This window comes from Myotis lucifugus, unplaced genomic scaffold, assembly GCF_000147115.1.
Source record: "Myotis lucifugus unplaced genomic scaffold, Myoluc2.0 scaffold_5, whole genome shotgun sequence".
NCBI lineage: Eukaryota > Metazoa > Chordata > Mammalia > Chiroptera > Vespertilionidae > Myotis > Myotis lucifugus.
The window spans coordinates 7,821,073-7,839,070 of NW_005871053.1; the positions used below are offsets into that span (position 1 = coordinate 7,821,073).

Here is a 17,998-nt window from a genome sequence, read left to right on the forward strand (position 1 = left end):
CAAATTTCTTGAAAGATGTATCACCTGCTATTAATCTATGGGATAAATCACTCTGTTGCCAAACCGGTTTGGCTCAGTGGATAGAGCGTCGGCCTGCGGACTCAAGGGTCCTGGGTTCGATTCCGGTCAAGGGCATGTACCTTGGTTGCAGGCACATCCCCAGTGGGAGATGTGCAGGAGGCGGCTGATCGATGTTTCTCCCTCATCGATGTTTCTAACTCTCTATCTCTCTTCCTTCCTCTCTGTAAAAAATCAATAAAATATATTTTTAAAAAATCACTCTGTATTCATTTTCTGATGATTTAAAATTATGTCTGACTCATTATCCTGAAAACTAGTAAATAAATGGAAAGAATCAACAATTTATCTTGGCTTTTCTGTTCTAACTATAATTCAAGGTAACAAAAATAGTTGCTATGGGAAAGTTCTTCATAAAATAATTCCAGCTAATAAATGAAGATGGAACAACAGAAAAAAATCACCATATCTCAATCATAATGAAATAATTGATTTAGGAAATAATCATCAATGACCACTAAAATCATTAAGTAAAAAGCTGATGAGGAACTTTATAATGGATAAATCAAGCTTACCTCATTGATCAATTTTAATTTCATTGCCTCCTAACTGGTGCACATTGGAAGTATACAGACATTATATACCTCCTAACTGGTGCACATTGGAAGTAAACAGAGCAACCTATAAAGGATATTTTAAGAAGAAGGAAAAAAATTGACCAATCCTTTAGATCTAGCTACCAATTTATAGGAAATACAGAGTTCAGATGAACATGTTAAATGATACCATGAAAATAAAATTAGCAAAATCTAAAATGTGGGATATTCTACCTGACAAAAAACGAGTTTCTTAAACTAATAAATTTGAAAGAGGAATGAGAATCTATAGGTTCAAAGGCACTTAAAAAACATATAACTAATTACAATGTGTAGAACTTGTACAGATTCTCAGTTTCAACAAAGCAATTGTTAATGTTATAAGACAATCAGGACTATCTGAACACTGGCTGCATATTTGGTGATATTAGGAATTATTAAATATTTTAGGTGTGATAATGGTATTGTGGTTATGTTTTCAGAAATCCTTATGGAGATTTATACTTAAGCATTCAGAAATTAAATATTGGCTTCTGGAGTTTGTTTCAAAATAACATGGGGTAGAGTGGAAAAGAAGTGAATGAGCAGGAGAATAGTAGAAAACAGATTGACCATGTATTGATGTAGGCGATGGGTGGGAATTTAACATATTATTTCCTTAACTTTTGAATATCTTTTAAATTTCCATATAAACTTTTACACATTATTTTTCAATGTTTGTCTATGATTTTAGAGAAAGAGAGGGAGAGACAGAAAGGGAGAGAGAGACAGAGAGAGAGAGAAAAAGGGAGGGAAGGAGGGAGGGATTATTTCTAGCTCTTCATCTACAAGTCAGCGTGTTTCAGAACTTGTTCTATTACTTTATGCTCAAAAACATTTCAGCAGCACTACTATATATCAGAATAATAAAAGGTAGAATTAATTTAATTGGTGATTAAAAACACTTCAAATTATATCAACCTCTGCAATAGAATATGATATAAAAATTGTATGTTTTTTTCAAAAGATAAAATAGAACAAGGGCCTATTTCACTAGTCCTTTAAGGGTGTAATTTCATGGGGGATTGGTTTGTGCTTCTCTTCTGGTAGGAGTTCTCTGGTAGGACAAGTTGAGGGGACTCCCTTAAATGGTCAAGAAAGGCAGATGGAATCTGGCCAAAGAACAGACTGGAACAACTGATAGAATTTGCAATTAAATAACATGTGGTTGCCATGAATATATGGCCATTCTCCTGAAATGAATGTACAACACTGAACAGAATTATGATCAGATAAAACAAGTGTTTGCCTATGTGTGTCTTTTCTATTTCAAGCTTGATACAAAGTTTTAGATTTAAAACTTGCACATTTTACTCATGCTCTCCTCTAGTTCAAATCAAGAAAGGCAAGTACTCTATAATCCTTAAGGCTTAGATCAGTGATGGTGAACCTATGACACGCGTGTCAGAGGTGACACCCGAACTCATTTTTTTGGTTCATTTTTCTTTGTTAAATGGCATTTAAATATATAAAATAAATATCAAAAATATAAGTCTTTGTTTTACTATGGTTGCAAATATCAAAAAATTTCTATATGTGACACGGCACCAGAGTTAAGTTAGGGTTTTTCAAAATGCTGACACGCCGAGCTCAAAAGGTTCGCCATCACTGGCTTAGATGAACCTGAGATTTCCACTGACCACATTTTGTAGAATGTGGCTCTTTGATATTTGCCTCTTAAAAATACTAGATAACCAGCCATCACTACTTTAAGTCAAGTTCCCTGGCTTGGGGATATGACATAGGAAATTAACCTCAACATCAAAGTTCATAGTTCAGAAACTCTTAGAAAGGCGAGATGGGTAAAGAAAAGTCTATTATTATGTTTGAACAAACTACATAATGGGATAATTGACTAAAATCAGTGATGTAAGAGGTGGCCAAGGACAGAGTTATTTGTGCTGTGTAACCATGTTATTCCTCCATAAAGTCATGAAAGTCCAAAAGTGGACAGAAAATAAAGCTTTACTTAGCATGATGTCTTTGTACCATGTGGAAAACATATAATTCCTAAAATTGACGTAAAACCCTCACATATCACATGGTACTGGAACCAGGAATGTGACCCTTAATGTCAACACTGGGGCTAAAGTAGCAAAAAAGTGATAAACAGTCCTCTCAAATATTTTCTTGGCATTGTAAAATGTCTTGTTTCTTAACATAAGTTGAATATCTGGGTCCACTGAATATGGATGGATTTAATTTAGTGAAGGAAAATTATATTTAATTAGGACTTTTACTTGTAACTGATTGTCTTTAAAGTAGATGAAATTGATATAACACCTTCCTATCATATACAATAAATTCCAAACAATATATAGATAAGAAGGTACACACACACACACACACACGCGCGCGCACACACACACATATGTACACACATGAACATACACATGCACAATACTTTAAATGCCATAGAGTTTGAATATAATTTGAAAAGTATTGGGTAGGGTTATTGCCTGAAAGCATGCCCAACCCCATCACCAAAAACAGAAATTCAACATTTAAGAATGATTCCTTTCTTTTAATTAGTGCAAGGACCATGGGGATAATGTAATAAATGTTATCAATTTGTGAATTATATAAACTTTTCTAACATATTGGTTTTTTAAATTTTAAAGTAATTCATGTATATGAAAACATATTAAATAATACAGAGGTATGTGAAGAGAAAATTAGCAGTTATTCCCTTCCTTCTCCAACTCCATTGCTCAAAAATTTATTGTCTATCAATGGGCCAAGCATGTTGTAGGCTAATGGGTATAGCAATGAACAAAACAAAGTTCCTGCCCTCATGGACTTATAGTCTAATGTGGGAGCTAAATAAACAAACAATAAATAATTCCAGGTAGCAATAAGTGCTATGAGGAAATATGTGTAATATGTATAATCAAACAAATGAAAAATGTTCTTTGGGTTCTCTAAGTTTGACTATTGCAATATTAAACAGAAAAAGACATTCTAGAGGTCATTCTAATCTGTCCAAATTGACTAAAATCTTAGTTAAAGGGCCGAAACCGGTTTGGCTCAGTGGATAGAGCGTCGGCCTGCGGACTGAGGGGTCCCAGGTTCGATTCCGGTCAAGGGCATGTACCTGGGTTTCGGGCACATCTCCAGTGGGAGATGTGCAGGAGGCAGCTGATCGATGTTTCTCTCTCATTGATGTTTCTAACTCTCTATCTCTCTCCCTTCCTCTCTGTAAAATCAATAAAATATATTTTAAAAATCTTAGTTAAAGGAAAAAATAATACAGTTATTGCAAAATACTTTGTACATACTAACCCCTTATTTATTATTATTGAACAGAAATGTATTGAATGACTATTATGTTTAACACTCTGTTAGGTGCTATAGAAGAAATAAATATAAATTAGGCCTAATCCCTGCCCTTGAGAATCTTACCAACTGTACCAGTTATTAACATGTGATGTCTCAGCTACAAATCCATCCTTCTCTGCCTTGCTTTATTATTCTAGAACTGGATGCTGTAGGCATTCTGCTTTGACAACTGACAAAATATTAGGCTTTGCCAATAGAGGGCGATGGAAAGACACTGAGTCTAGAGCAGGAGGAAAAGGACTTTCCTTTCTGTACTGTTTTTCACGTGGACAAGTAGATTGGTTCGCAGGTGACTAATTATGTTCACCTCAGCAGGGCTCATGGTGCACTTGTGGCCCGTACTGGCTGTTTGTACATTCCTAGGGTAGCCATACCTCTCTAAATTTCTACGGTCTTCCTTGCTGCTCACTCTTCCTTCGCCAAGGGTAGAAGCTATTCCCACAGTTGCTACTGTATCCCTTAGAGTCCACTCTGCCCTTCTTAGTTAGATACCTTTTACTGGATAACAATCTCTATATTAAATTTTTCTTGTACCTAGTAGATATACCATGGAATAAGGGAGAAAGGCCATTTCTGCTGTAATCACAGCCCAAAGACCCAAGAGCTTCAGAGATGTAGATCTATAGAATTATATCTTTGCTTGGGTTGTATTCAGCTGCATATAACAGAAGACAGACTGGAGGCAGTTAAGAGCTGCTGTAGGTATTAAAAACGTAAGAACTCGGGCTCATTTTAGTTTCCAGCTTCTCCATCCCTAATGTGTGGCTTCTGTGCTAATGGCTGCAAGACTGTTGCTTCACCTCCACACACTAGGTCCATATGCCAGGCACGAAAAAGAAAGAGAAAATGACAAAAGAAATGATCCAAGTAAATCTATCCCCTTTCTAAGCATTCTAAAAGGCAATACCAAGTCAGCTATTACTGACCATTCCTAACTGTAAGGGAATCTAGGAAATTCAGTTTGTTTTTAACTGTGAACAGGGTTCTGTAAGTAAGAAAAAAGAGAGAGAATGGATGTTGGATAGACAACTAACTGTGTCTGCCACAAATTGATTGAAAAAATAGTAAATTATTTTTGAGATGGGCAAGAGTCAGCAGAGGGCCTTGATCTCATACCCATATACTTATTTGTTTTCTTTTTATGTAAATAGTCTTTCTATATTAACTAGAGTCCCGGTGCACGAAATTCGTGCACTCTTGGAAGGGGGTGTCCCTTAGCCCAGCCTGCACCCTCTCCCAGTCCCGTAGTCCTCGGGGGATGTCTGACTGCTGTGGAGGTGGGAGAGGTGCCTGCCACCGCAGGTTCTGGCTGAGCAGTGCCCCTCCTATGGGAGCGCACTGACCACCAGGGAGCAGCTCATGTGTTGCGCGTCTGCCCCCGTGGTGGTCTGTGCACATCATAGTGACTGGTCATTCCACCGTTCAGTTGATTGGCTTATTAGCCTTTTATTATATAGGATTATTGACTATGACATAACATTTTTCTCAATAACTAGCATATCTTACCAGAAAAGGGATGGAATAATATTTATTTTATTAGTATATTGTCTTCATACAACTCTTTAATATAAAATTTAGCCTTAGACCCTCTGGCCCTCTGAGAGGACATGGAGAGATACATTTACTTTTAATTCCTTGCTGAATTACTTGGAATTCATTTAGTAAATATTCTATTCCAGTATATTAGATGGCATGAAAGTAGCTAAGTAATCTATAGAGAAGTCAAAAAATGAAGTTTAAGGACAAAAATGTTGGCACCAGAAAGTGATTCATAGTCTAGGCCAGTGGTCGGCAAACTCATTAATCAACAGAGCCAAATATCAACAGTACAATGATTGAAATTTCTTTTGAGAGCCAAATTTTTTAAACTTAAACTATATAGGTAGGTACATTGTTATTAACTTAATTAGGGTACTCCTAAGCTGGCCTTTGCTAAAAATGTCCTCAATCTGATTGAGGTACGTTCGCTGAGGTTGACCCCTTCCAACTCTCCCATCCACACTCGTCTTGTATACTTGTTTCGTCTATTCAGTGGTCGGCAAACTGCAGCTCGCGAGTCACATGTGGCTCTTTGGCCCCTTGAGTGTGGCTCTTCCACAAAATACCACGTGCAGGCGCTCATGTACAGTGCGATTGAACTTCGTGGCCCATGCGCAGAAGTCGGTATTTTGTGGAATAGCCACGCTCAAGGGGCCAAAGAGCCGCATGTGGCTCGAAAGCCGCAGTTTGCCAACCACTCACTGGTCTAGGCAGTTAGTAGATTTGGGAGTTTGGGTTTTAAGAGATCCCAAGAAATCTTTCCTAAACAAATCATCCCATCTCTCTCATCTTAGTTCAACAATGAATTATTTTCTGAATGAACTAACCTTTTTTCTTGAGATATTTCCCTTATTATATACCACAGAACTTAGTCCTGGAACATTTACTGATTTGTATTTTTCTCAAAATTTTTTATATACCTTAACCCAATTTTTCTTACACCCCAATTATATTGTAAACTGTTACATTTTCCTGTATACTATGTTCAGAGAGAGGACATGCTATTATGTGGAACTCACTTTGATTTAATGATCCTATAGAATTAGTGCAGATGTAGAGGCTTTTTTTAAAAAAAAGATAAATTAATAACAAATGAAGGCCAGTAATAAGAAATAAAAACTTTTATAAGAAAAGCAAAATATTATAACAGAACTCAGACTATTTTTAACTTCTAGTTTTTATTTCCACAAATAGTATTTTTTATCTTTAATAAAAAATAAAAACTTTTGTAAGAAAAATAAAAGATTACAACAGAGCCCGGAATATTTTTGACTGACGTTTCTGATTTTCAATTCCACAAATAGCATTTTTTTATTACATTAGCATGACAAGACTGGTGAAAACTTTATAGGGTATTAAAATAAAAACTTTCAAAAGTAGATGATTTAAACATCTTTCCATATGTTTGGGTTAGAATTACAAGAGTTTTAACACTAACAACCCTACTCCACCCCCATACCTCAAAGAAAGGTGAGTCAGTCACAGAAACACGTGCTTCTCTCTGTCTGGTTTGCTATGAGCTATACCTGGAATTCTGAACGGAAAGTCCCCATATTAAGAAACTGCTGTGCTGCTACCTCCACATGGAGTGATCACTACTCCAAATAGGAGTAGTGACTATTGGATGGACATTATCTCCTGTTTCTTATCTGCTGCTGTGTAACAGACGACCATAAAACGAAACAGCTTCAGCCAACACCCCTTTCATTGTTCTTGATTCTGCAGGTCAGGAATTTGAGCAAGACTATGGGTCAGGAATTTGGGCAAGGCTCATGTCTGTTCCATGTTGTATTGAGTGGGAAGGCTTCACTAAAGCTAGAGAACCTAAGAGGGCCTCACATGTCTGGGCACCTTAGTTCTCTCTCATGAGGCTTTTTTCTGTCCAAGTGCTTTCTTAGTATTTAGTAGTCTAACCCATGTTTCTTTTTTTAAAAATATATTTTATTGATTTTTTACAGAGAGAAAGGGAGACTGATAGAGAGTTAGGAGAGAGAAACATCGATCAGCTGCCTCCTGCACAACCCTCACTGGGGATGTGCCCGCAACCAAGGTAAGGTACATGCCCTTGACTGGAATTGAACCTGGGACCCACAGGCCGATGCTCTATCCACTGAGCCAAACTGGTCAGGGCAAACCCATGTTTCTTGATATGGTGGCTGGCTTCCAAGAAAGAGAGAATGAAAGCTATGGGACCCCTTCAGGCCTAGTCCAGAAGTCACAAATTGCCACTTCCAAGACATTCACTTGGTCAAAGCAAGTCACTGGGTCAGCCCACATTTAACAAGAGAAACAGACTCCACTTCTTGGTGAGTGAGTGCAGAGGGGATTGCAGGATAGGAGCTATATGGGAAATGATTTTTCATACTTCTCTTTACCTCCCCATTTCTTTCTTCCCTATCATCACCAGGCTTATCAGATACTACCAAATTATGATGTCTTATAATTTAAGGTATATCTACAGTCTAAGAAAAAAATACAGAGAGGATTAAACACTTCACAAAACGTTCTCTGTTCATCTTTATGGTCTCACTGTACTCTTCTCAGAAGGTGCCTTTTTTCTTCAAATTCCCTCAGTGCGGTTGGTGTCAGTCAAGATCCACTCCCCTCCTTCTATCAGTGTAAGTCTGAGGATGCAAAAGTCAGCAAAGTCCAAGTAAATTGCTCTAGAAAGCACCTTGGAGATATGGCCATGGTCAGAGCCCTCAACTGTCTAGATTGCCCTTTAGAAGCCTTCAGTTTCTAGCCTCCAGCTTGTGTGAGGTGGATATGCTTCCTTATTATTTAAAGTCTTTCTTCCTCCAGCAAATAATTATTGGGTGGGTCCTTTCTTTCTCTCTCCGTGTTACACACACACACACACACACACACACACACACACACCATTTTCAAAGATACAATATCTGTTCTTTGAACACCTACTATTCTTCATAAATATTTAAACTCTAACTGATGGAACCCACAAAGCACCTACTCTCTCCTCTTTTGGCCAGTTCACCTGCTTATCGACGAGCTGACAGTGCAGGGCCTTCACCTCTCCCTGCCACAGGCCTCTGTGGTATGTACCCTGAAGTGATCCTGTTAGGAATCCTGGCTTGTCTCCTGACTACTCCTCCTCCTCAATAGTTGCTGCTACTGATTTATAGCTGAACAGATAGGAGCTTCCCTTAATCCATCTCCATATACAAATCCATTTAGAATAATTTTTCCCTGAAGAGGATCTATTATTGAAGTATAAACATGATGGTTAATTTTATGTATCAGTTTGGGGGGCCGAGATTAGACATGATTTCTGGGTGTGTCCGTGAAGGTGTTTCTGGATTAACATCTGAATCGGTAGCCTCAGCAAAGTAGAAGTTTGGCACATTTCTGAGACATTTCTGTGGTCATCTGAAGAAAAATTATTTGTCCAACGTTAGCCAAAAACGGTTGTTAAAGTTGGGTAGGTTTTGAAAACATTCAGTCTTTTCTTTAGTCTCAGACCCTGCATGAAAGACATTATAATCACTAAATTCTCCCGATCATAGAGCTGGAAGAAAAATTGACCTCTCTCACTTTACCAAGAGTCAACTTTGTGCCCAAATTCACCAAACTCTTAGATGTACTCATCTGCTCATTCCTTTGTCCCAGCACTTCTAGGTCTTTCATCCAAATAAGTAAGCATACCTGTGGAATCCTTTTCCAGATTCCTTTAAAGCAGCGGTTCTCAACCTGTGGGTCTCGACCCCTTTGGGGGTCGAATGACCCTTTCACAGGGGTCGCCTAAGACCATCGGAAAACACATATATAATTACATATTGTTTTTGTGATTTATCACTATGCTTTAATTATGTTCAATTTGTAACAATGAAACATGAGGAACTGTATTAAAGGGTCGCGGCATTAGGAAGGTTGAGAACCACTTCTTTTTTTTTAAAATATATTTTATTGATTTTTTACAGAGAGGAAGGGAGAGGGATAGAGAGTTAGAAACATCAATGAGAGAGAAACATCAATCAGCTGCCTCCTGCACACCCCCCACTGGGGATGTGCCCGCAACCAAGGTACATGCCCTTGACCGGAATCGAACCTGGGACCCTTCAGTCCGCAGGCCGACGCTCTATCCACTGAGCCAAACCGGTTAGGTCAAGAGAACCACTACTTTAAAGTTTAAAGAAATGCACTCACTTTGCTGGGGACCCTAATTTGTCCTGTTAAGTAGGGAATCACCCTTTTCACACACACACACACACACACAGAGTCCTATTTCACAGAGAAAAATGGCCAGGAAGGGGACCCTTCTCCTTAAGAGCAACTGATAAAAGGCCAACTGTCTCAGGTGTCAACCGAAAGAAACGTAGCCCTTCTTTCTCTCTGCCGGGGCTAGTGGTCAACCTCTTCCCTCTCTCCTTCACCAGCCCCTGTCCGTCAGCCCATCCTCGGGTGGCTGTCAGTGTCCTTCCCAGCTGGTTACCAATAAAGTTGTTACAAAGTGACCTTGAGCGTCTTCCCGGCTGCACGCGATTCCCCGCCTTCTCCATCCGGGTGCCCCGGCGCGGATAAGAGCCGGACCGCGCCTGCGCGCCCAGCCCCACTCCTTCGACCTCTGCCGCCGCCGCCGCCGCCGCCGCCTCCTGGAAGGTAAGCCGAGGGCGCGGGAGCCGGCCTGGCCGCGGGAGCGGCGCCCACGGGGACCCATTCATTCCGCCGGCGTCTCGCTGGGCGCGGGGCCCAGGCCGACGGCGCGCGCGGGAGCCGCGGGACCTGGCGGGGAGGACAGGCCCTTGGGGGGCACTTGACCTTAGGCCGCTTTTCCTCCGCAGAGAGCGGGAGAGGAGCCCACGCCGCCTGCCACCCAGTCTCCAGCCGCGCCGCCCCGGGAGTGTAAGATGTTCGCCTGCGCCAAGCTCGCCTGCAGCCCCGCTCTGGTGCGTAGCCCCGCGGGGCCGTGGGCTCGGGGCCCGACCTGCTGGCCCGGAGCGTCCACGTTGTGGAATGGGCCACGTCCCGGCGGCGCGCACCGCCCTCGGGACAGCTCTGCCCCCCTCCTAACCCTGTCGTTTTTCCCCCTTCCTTCTCCTCCTGGCGCGCCTCGTCTCCTCCCGAGGGCCATGGAGGGCAGCCGAGGCCTAGCTGTCAGGCGCCTCGCGGTTGTAGGTCAAGTCCTCTTGCGCCCGCAGCGTCCTCTCCCCCTCCCTCACCTCTCGGTCGCGCTGGGGGGTCGGGTGGGGCGCGGAGGCGGGGGCGCCGGGAGGGCAGAGGGGCGCCGAGGCCTAGGGCGGCCGCCGCGCTCTCCAGGGCCTGCTTGTAGGTCAAACGCGCTGCTGCAGAGGAGGGACTTTCGTCTCCGCCTCGCGTGGGTGGAGGAATGGTGGCGGGAGCAGCCGAACCTCTTTCTCCTGCCTCTAGAATGCCATTTCCATGACCATTTTGGAGGCGTTCGGGGAAGTGAAGACCCGGGGGGTTTGTCCTACGGAGTCCGATCTCGGTGCCGAAGGGGTTTTCTGTGACCTTAGTTTAGTGGACGCTCAAGGGCAGGCGGAGCGCTGGGCTGGAATATGTCCTTATGGTCAGAGTATTGCACCGATTAGTCTTACTCTGATATGGAATTGCTTACACTGCTTTTTAATTTTATGATTAACTGACATATTGGAATGTCTTGGAAACGGTGGGCGCTCCTATTAACGAATGTGCCGTTTTAAATAAGAAGCTGTTAGAGTGACACTCCTAATAGGCGCTTTTGTTGGTCCACTTAAACTTAAAGAATGTGTGGTGTTTTTTGTCGTTTTTCTGATCTGAATTGTGACACCACAGTAATTAAAAATTTTAAAAGCCATACATATTTTTAAACTAATTGTTCTTAGTTTTGTTCAGTATATTACAAATAGCTTATGAAGCAAGCTTTAAAATTTCGTTAGCAACTTTAAAACTATTAAAATTGCTTCATCTATTGAAAATGACCAAACAAGCCAAGATAAGTGTCAGTACAGAAGTCATGAACTTGGACTCATTTTTCTTCTTGCTTTCTTAGAACTCATGGTGCAGGAAAGGTCATTGAAATCTTATCTGTATCCTTACTTATTATGTGGAATTTTCTTTCATTAACAGATCCGAGCTGGATCCAGAGTTGCATACAGACCAATTTCTGCATCAGTGTTATCTCGACCAGAGGCTAGGACTGGAGAGGTAATAGTAGTAATAACAGAAATTAAGTGACACTCCTAAGTAAGTCTTACGGTTTTGACTAAAGTGAAGGGGGTGGGGAAACAACCTCATTAATGAATGGCTGGAAGGCAATCCTTTCTATCTGATAATAAAATGTGCAAAAGATAAGCCAATAAAATAAACTTCTGTATCCAAAACTTATTCACCTGATTTGGCTTAGCAATATAGTCAGTATGTATATTTAAGTGCATAGGCTTGAGTTGTCTATATTTAAGATTATAGTAGCTGCAGTTATTGAAAAGCCTACTCTACTAAAAAGCATATGCACATACTTTGTTTCTTAATTTTCAACTCTCTAGGGTATAGATAGTGTTATTGTGCCAGATTGGATTTATTTTAAGCCCTTGATTGTGCCACATCACCTCCTATTCAAACTTGGCTACAAAAGAGAGAACTAGTTATCATTTTGACAGTATGGTAATTGAAATAGCTAACTGTGGTGACTGATTTGACCTTTGCCTTTATTTCTTGTTCTCTAGGGCTCTACAGTATTTAATGGGGCCCAGAATGGTGTGCCTCAGCTAATCCAAAGGGAGTTTCAGACCAGTGCAATCAGCAGAGACATTGATACTGCTGCCAAATTTATTGGTGCAGGTGCTGCAACAGTGGGAGTGGCTGGTTCTGGTGCTGGTATTGGAACAGTCTTTGGCAGCCTTATCATTGGTTATGCCAGGTAATTTCAATGGCCAAATAAGAGCATGCTTGAAATAGTTGGAAACTTAGAAAACTAGTGAAATAATAATAGCTAATTTGTATAAAGTGCCCACTCTATGTCTTGCATTATATTTTAAGGGCTTTGCACACATTATGTCACTTAACTCCCCATTTGTCATAGCTAGTAAGTGTCAAAATAAATTTTAACTCAGTTTGACTTCACAGTCTACACTCTTAATTGTTAAGCTATATTGGGAATATAATTAACAGCACATTCTTTAAGAGTCAATTTCCATTTTATTATGTAAGACCTTATTTGTAAACTATCAGATCTTAAAAGGTATAGAACATAGTTTCATAGGTATAAGAAGAATGGTTGGTCTTCACCCAAAATAGATGAAGACTAACCATTTATATTGACATACAGAGTCAGCTCTCCCCCTTTTCTTCATATGATTAGGATTGAGGAGGAAGGGATGTCAAAGGCAAAGCAAAAGAGATCTAGACAAATACTCTCCCAGTATTTCCAGTTTACAAAGATCCCCACACTAGTAATCTGATTATTTAACATTTACCAAACATTGAAATTCAAATGGTATTTCAAAGTAATAATGTGTTGTGTGTCTTTTTTAGAAACCCTTCGCTGAAGCAGCAGCTGTTCTCATATGCTATCCTGGGATTTGCCTTATCTGAAGCTATGGGTCTTTTTTGTTTGATGGTTGCTTTCTTGATTTTGTTTGCCATGTAACAGAAATTACTGCTTGAAATGTTGGCATTCATATTAATTACGGATGTAATTCTGTGTACCTTACTGTGACTCCGAGCACTATAGTATTGGTGTCATGGAAATAGACATTATTTCCAAAGTCATTTCATTAAAGATGAAAACTTTAATTTTTGCTGTGATTTGTACTTCCCTACATTTAGATCATCACAAAGAAGGACATGCATTCAGGCAGATGCTGTACAAGTCAGAGGGAACTACAGCCGTTGCCTCACTGATGAAAAAGATCCTAATGTAATTTTTATGGGAATTCTTTTATATAGTGTCTGAACATTGTAAATTATAGGGTTTTTGATTCATTAAAGGAGAAATATTTGAGTGCTTTAAGCTTCTATGAAATATGATTAATGAAACCAAGATAGTTAATTGCTCAAGATGGTTTTGAGTTTTTAAGGGCTAACATGAATTCAATACTTGGAAGCAGGATCACCTTCCAAGAGTAACTTCGCTGGTCTTACACAGCTGGGTCTAAAAATCATGTCAGATTTTAGGAATCAAAGCCTTGCTACAGGGGAGTAGAAAGCAATTTTCACTTTTCATTAAGTTATAAACAATTATGTGTCTATGATGAATCTTATCTGTCTTCTGAGAATCTAGCAGCTAGTTTCTTGCCTAAACAAGGCTCTCCTTAACCAAATATCAAAAACTAAATTGAATTGGCTACATTTTAAAGTCAAACGTTGCTAAAGCATTGCTTATCATTGATACTAACATGTTTACAGTAGGATTCTTGGGAATAAGAGTTGGCTTAACAGTATTTTGCTTATAATCTATACTAATAAAAGGGTAATATGCTAATTAGACCAGGAGACCTTCTGGACATCCTTCCGGACAAAGCCATGGTGGCAGGGCCAAGGCAGAGGCAGTTAGGGGCGATCAGGCCAGGAGAGGAGGGCAGTTGGGGGTGATCAGGCTGGTGGGGGGGGCAGTTGGGGGTGAACAGGCCAGGAGGCAGAGTGGTTAGGGGCAGGCAGGCAGAGGCAGTTATGGGTGATCAGGCAGGCAGGCAGGCGAGCGGGTTAGGAGCCAGCAGTCCCAGATTGGAGAGGGTGCAGGTTGGACTGAGGGACACACGCGCGCGCGCGCACACACACACCCTGCATATATTTCGTGCACCGGGCCACTAGTAGTACATATTGCTTCTTGGTCAAATTTTTCCTATTAAAAGTAAGAAAGTGCTACTATAGAAAGACTGAGTTTTCCCCTATCCTCAGTTTCAGGGTTTTCATGAAGGTTAGGATGACAGTTACTAAACCTACATTTTACTCCTTTAATGCCTTCTGCCTAATTTAATTTCAATTGAGTCATCAATTACCAGGGTTTCTCAGAGTGCTGTGGAAAGACCACCTCCATCAAAATGACCTACAATGTCTGTTTAAAATACAATTCCCTAGGTTCTGGACCTACTGAATTGGAATCTTGGGCCATGAGACTCAGCTGTCTGCATTTTTTAGGTTTCCCAGGTAATTTTTGTGCACACTTAGAGAATCACTAACTTATATGTATCCTTCCCACTTTCTATACTGTGAAATGAGTCCACAAAGAGCTAGAGCTAGAACTACTACCACTTTTTGGTTAATCATCTAGTCTATAACATTCCTGGAGCCTTCACTATTTTTTGAACAGTATTACCCAATATTTCAACCCCAATGTAAATTAAAATTATATGATCAAGCAATTCCACACCTTAGTAAATACCCAAAAGATTCAAAAATAAGTGTTCAAACAAAAACTTGTGTTCAGATGTTCATAGCAGCACTATTCACAATAGCTAAAAGGTAGAAAAACCAATTGTCCATCAGCTGGTCAATGGATAAGCAAAATGTATATCCATGTAGTGGAATACTGTTCAGCCATAAAAATAAGTGGAGTACTGATACATGCTACAACATGAATGAATCTTGAAAATCTGGATAAGTGAAAAAAGCCAGACACAAAAGGCTGCATACTATATGATTCCATTTATATGAAATAATCTAGAATAGGCAAATCCATAGAGACAAAGCAGACTCCCGGGGCAGGGGAGATGGGAAGAATAGGGAGTGACTGCTCATGGGTATGGAGGTTCCTTTTGGGGTAATAAAAGTATTTTGGAACTAGATAGTGGTAATGGTTACACAATGTTGTGACTGTACTAAATGCCACTGAATTGGCGCACGTTAAAATGGTTAAAATGGCAAATGTATTTTACTACAATTAAAGTACTATAACAATGTACGTAGTATAAATCATACCACATTTTTTAAACCTAGGAAAACATGTAAATTAACTAGTCCTCTGTTCCAAGTTGGTTTAAATAAAATCAACTTGTATTTTAAAACAACTGTTCTTAATACTGTTTTGGTGGTTGGCTGAAGAGGCCTGAAACTGATTCTGGAGCAGGTCTCTTGCAAGAGGTGTCCCTCCCTGAGGAAATCCAAAAGTGGAAAGGAAATACCTGGGCTGTGGCTGCCTGACTCCCATGTTGCTGAGCAAAACAGACTTTAGAAAGTATAATGAAGTATAACCACAGCCTACTTTACCTAGAAGGCAAAGGACATATTAAATGGTCAATATCCTGGAGTATATCTCTTTACTATACTTTCATTTCCAGTAACAGGTTTGTGACATTGAAAGTACCTCACTGGAATACATCGACTCTGACAGCAGAAATGTTTATTGTGCACCATCTTATAGGACAGTGATGGCGAACCTATGACACGCGTGTCAGAGGTGACACGCGAACTCATTTTTTTGGTTGATTTTTCTTTGTTAAATGGCATTTAAATATATAAAATAAATATCAAAAATATGTCTTTGTTTTACTATGGTTGCAAATATCAAAAAATTTCTGTATGTGACACGGCACCAGAGTTAAGTTAGGGTTTTTCAAAATGCTGACACGCCGAGCTCAAAAGGTTCGCCATCGCTGTTATAGGAGGTACTGCTTCCCTTAGTTCATGAGCCTTACAAACAAATAAGCTTTTCACCAGCTTCTTAGTTTCTGAACAGAGGCCAGTAAGATATTTTCACATCAAACAAGTGAATTCATATTGATAGGAGTTGGGTCTTTTAATAAGTCCACGTTTTCTAGGCATACGTTCTTTTGGTATTAAGTTGTTACCTTTCCAAGTTGCAGAAATGTGATATTTTTAATGCTTTTGGGATTAACTAAAAATACAGGCTTGAGTGTGCAATGTATGTTTGAACTAAAGAGAAACTTGTCGTGTAGCCACAAACACTAGGTATGTATGGAAATAACTGAAACTCAGAATGGTGAGTTCCAGAAGGGGAGCAGTAAGTACTCAGATGTTCAGAGGTGGCAGAAAGAATTTCCACTGATGGAATCCTGTGAAGAAATGTAAACCTCAAGGAACTGGTGAGATGAAGACAGGCCCCAAGAAGAGGGGGTATCTTGGCTAGTGGTTGCATCACGAAAGGTATGTGAGAAATAAAGAGCTGCCTGGGTATGGGAGGGAAGTAGTGTGAGATAAGGCTGCAAAGTTAGATGGGCCAAATTATGTAAACTGGCAGGTATAAGAGTGTGGGTTTCATTCAGGTGACTACAGCCAGCCTTTGAAGGTTTGAGTTCTGTTTTAGAAAGGTTAATATAAGACCAGTGTGTGGCATGGACTAGGGCCAATAACAATTAGTGGTTGCTATAGTACCTTTGCTGAGGTAATGAGGGCCCAGTCTAAGATGGTGACAATGAGGTGTGTGTGTTTTTAAGAGTCTACAGAAAGTATCAGTAGGATTTGGTTGTCTAGATCTTGAGAACTAGTTAGGGGAGGAGAGGGTGTGTACATCAAATAAGTCACTTAATCCTGATGACAACTCTGCACAACTGGGATTACTTTCCAAGATGTAGAGAAAAAAAATAGTCGCAGTCTTTGAACAATTGCCCAAATCACATAGCCATTAAGTGACAAGGTCAGGACCCAGATTTAGATCTTCCTTGTTTCCAAAGTCCATGCTTTGGTTTTTAGTGATTATGGTAGGGATGACAAGGAAAAAGCTGATTTGGGGGGAATGAGTATTTTGTTATAGAATTTTTTAAAGTATATTTTTATTGTTGACAGTATTACAAATATCTCCCATTTTCCCCCACTTTAGCCCCTCCTCTCAGCCTCTACCGTCTCCTCCAAGTTCACTACCCTATTGCCTGTGTCCTGCATATAAGTATATAAGTTCTTTCGTTTATCTCTTCTCATCCTGTTACAGAATTTTAAATACAAAATTGAAGTACAATCTTACAGAGAGACTTGTGGGCTTGAAAAGAGGAAAGATGGTTTATAGTGAGGAGTAGATGTGCATAAAAGAAGTGCAGAGCAGCAGTTAGGACCCAGCTCCAGGTAGATAACATGAATTTGTAATGAACCTACAATTTGTGGTCACTCTGATGAGTGGCTAATGTTGGGTAGAAATGAATGTCATTGAAGTTAAGTTTAAGGAAGAACTGTAGACAAATGAGAAGTAACATTTGAGAACCAAATAAACTATACTCATGCTTCTGCCCTAAGTATTAATTTCTATTAAGGAATTTTAACCAATATGGTTTGATTTGGGTGATAGGTGTTTGGGAGAGGAAAAGGTTGTATTGTTGTGCTACTATCCTCTGCAAAGCCTTTTTAAATAATGTGACTTCTACAGGTGAAATAATAAATGAGTTCAATTTTCTACATGCTGTGCATATGTTAATTTAGCAATTCCATGGTATAACTTTACTGATAGTATTATAGACTTAAGTCCCAAACACAGAGTCCATCAATAATTTGCTCAATTCTTTATTAGGGGCAATTATTTTTCAGATCTAATGCCATCCACCTCTGCCTTGATAAATATAGCAGTT

General features: G+C 40.0%; 1 protein-coding gene across 2 annotated transcripts; it reads left to right on the plus strand.

The window, feature by feature from the left end:
* The first annotated feature begins 10,021 nt into the window (after window positions 1-10,021).
* On the plus strand, window positions 10,022-13,497 carry ATP5MC3 (ATP synthase membrane subunit c locus 3). Of its 2 annotated transcripts, none has more exons than XM_023744682.1 (5): window positions 10,022-10,148; window positions 10,331-10,435; window positions 11,616-11,693; window positions 12,212-12,405; window positions 13,314-13,497. In XM_023744682.1, the coding sequence occupies exons 2-5, from the start codon at window positions 10,397-10,399 to the stop codon at window positions 13,438-13,440; spliced, it is 438 nt and encodes a 145-aa protein (XP_023600450.1). In that variant the 5' UTR covers window positions 10,022-10,148; window positions 10,331-10,396; the 3' UTR covers window positions 13,441-13,497. The 2 variants fall into 2 exon arrangements, with proteins under 2 accessions (XP_023600450.1, XP_006083155.1); XM_006083093.3 differs by having other exon boundaries at window positions 10,026-10,148; window positions 13,020-13,497.
* Window positions 13,498-17,998: the final 4,501 nt, after the last annotated feature.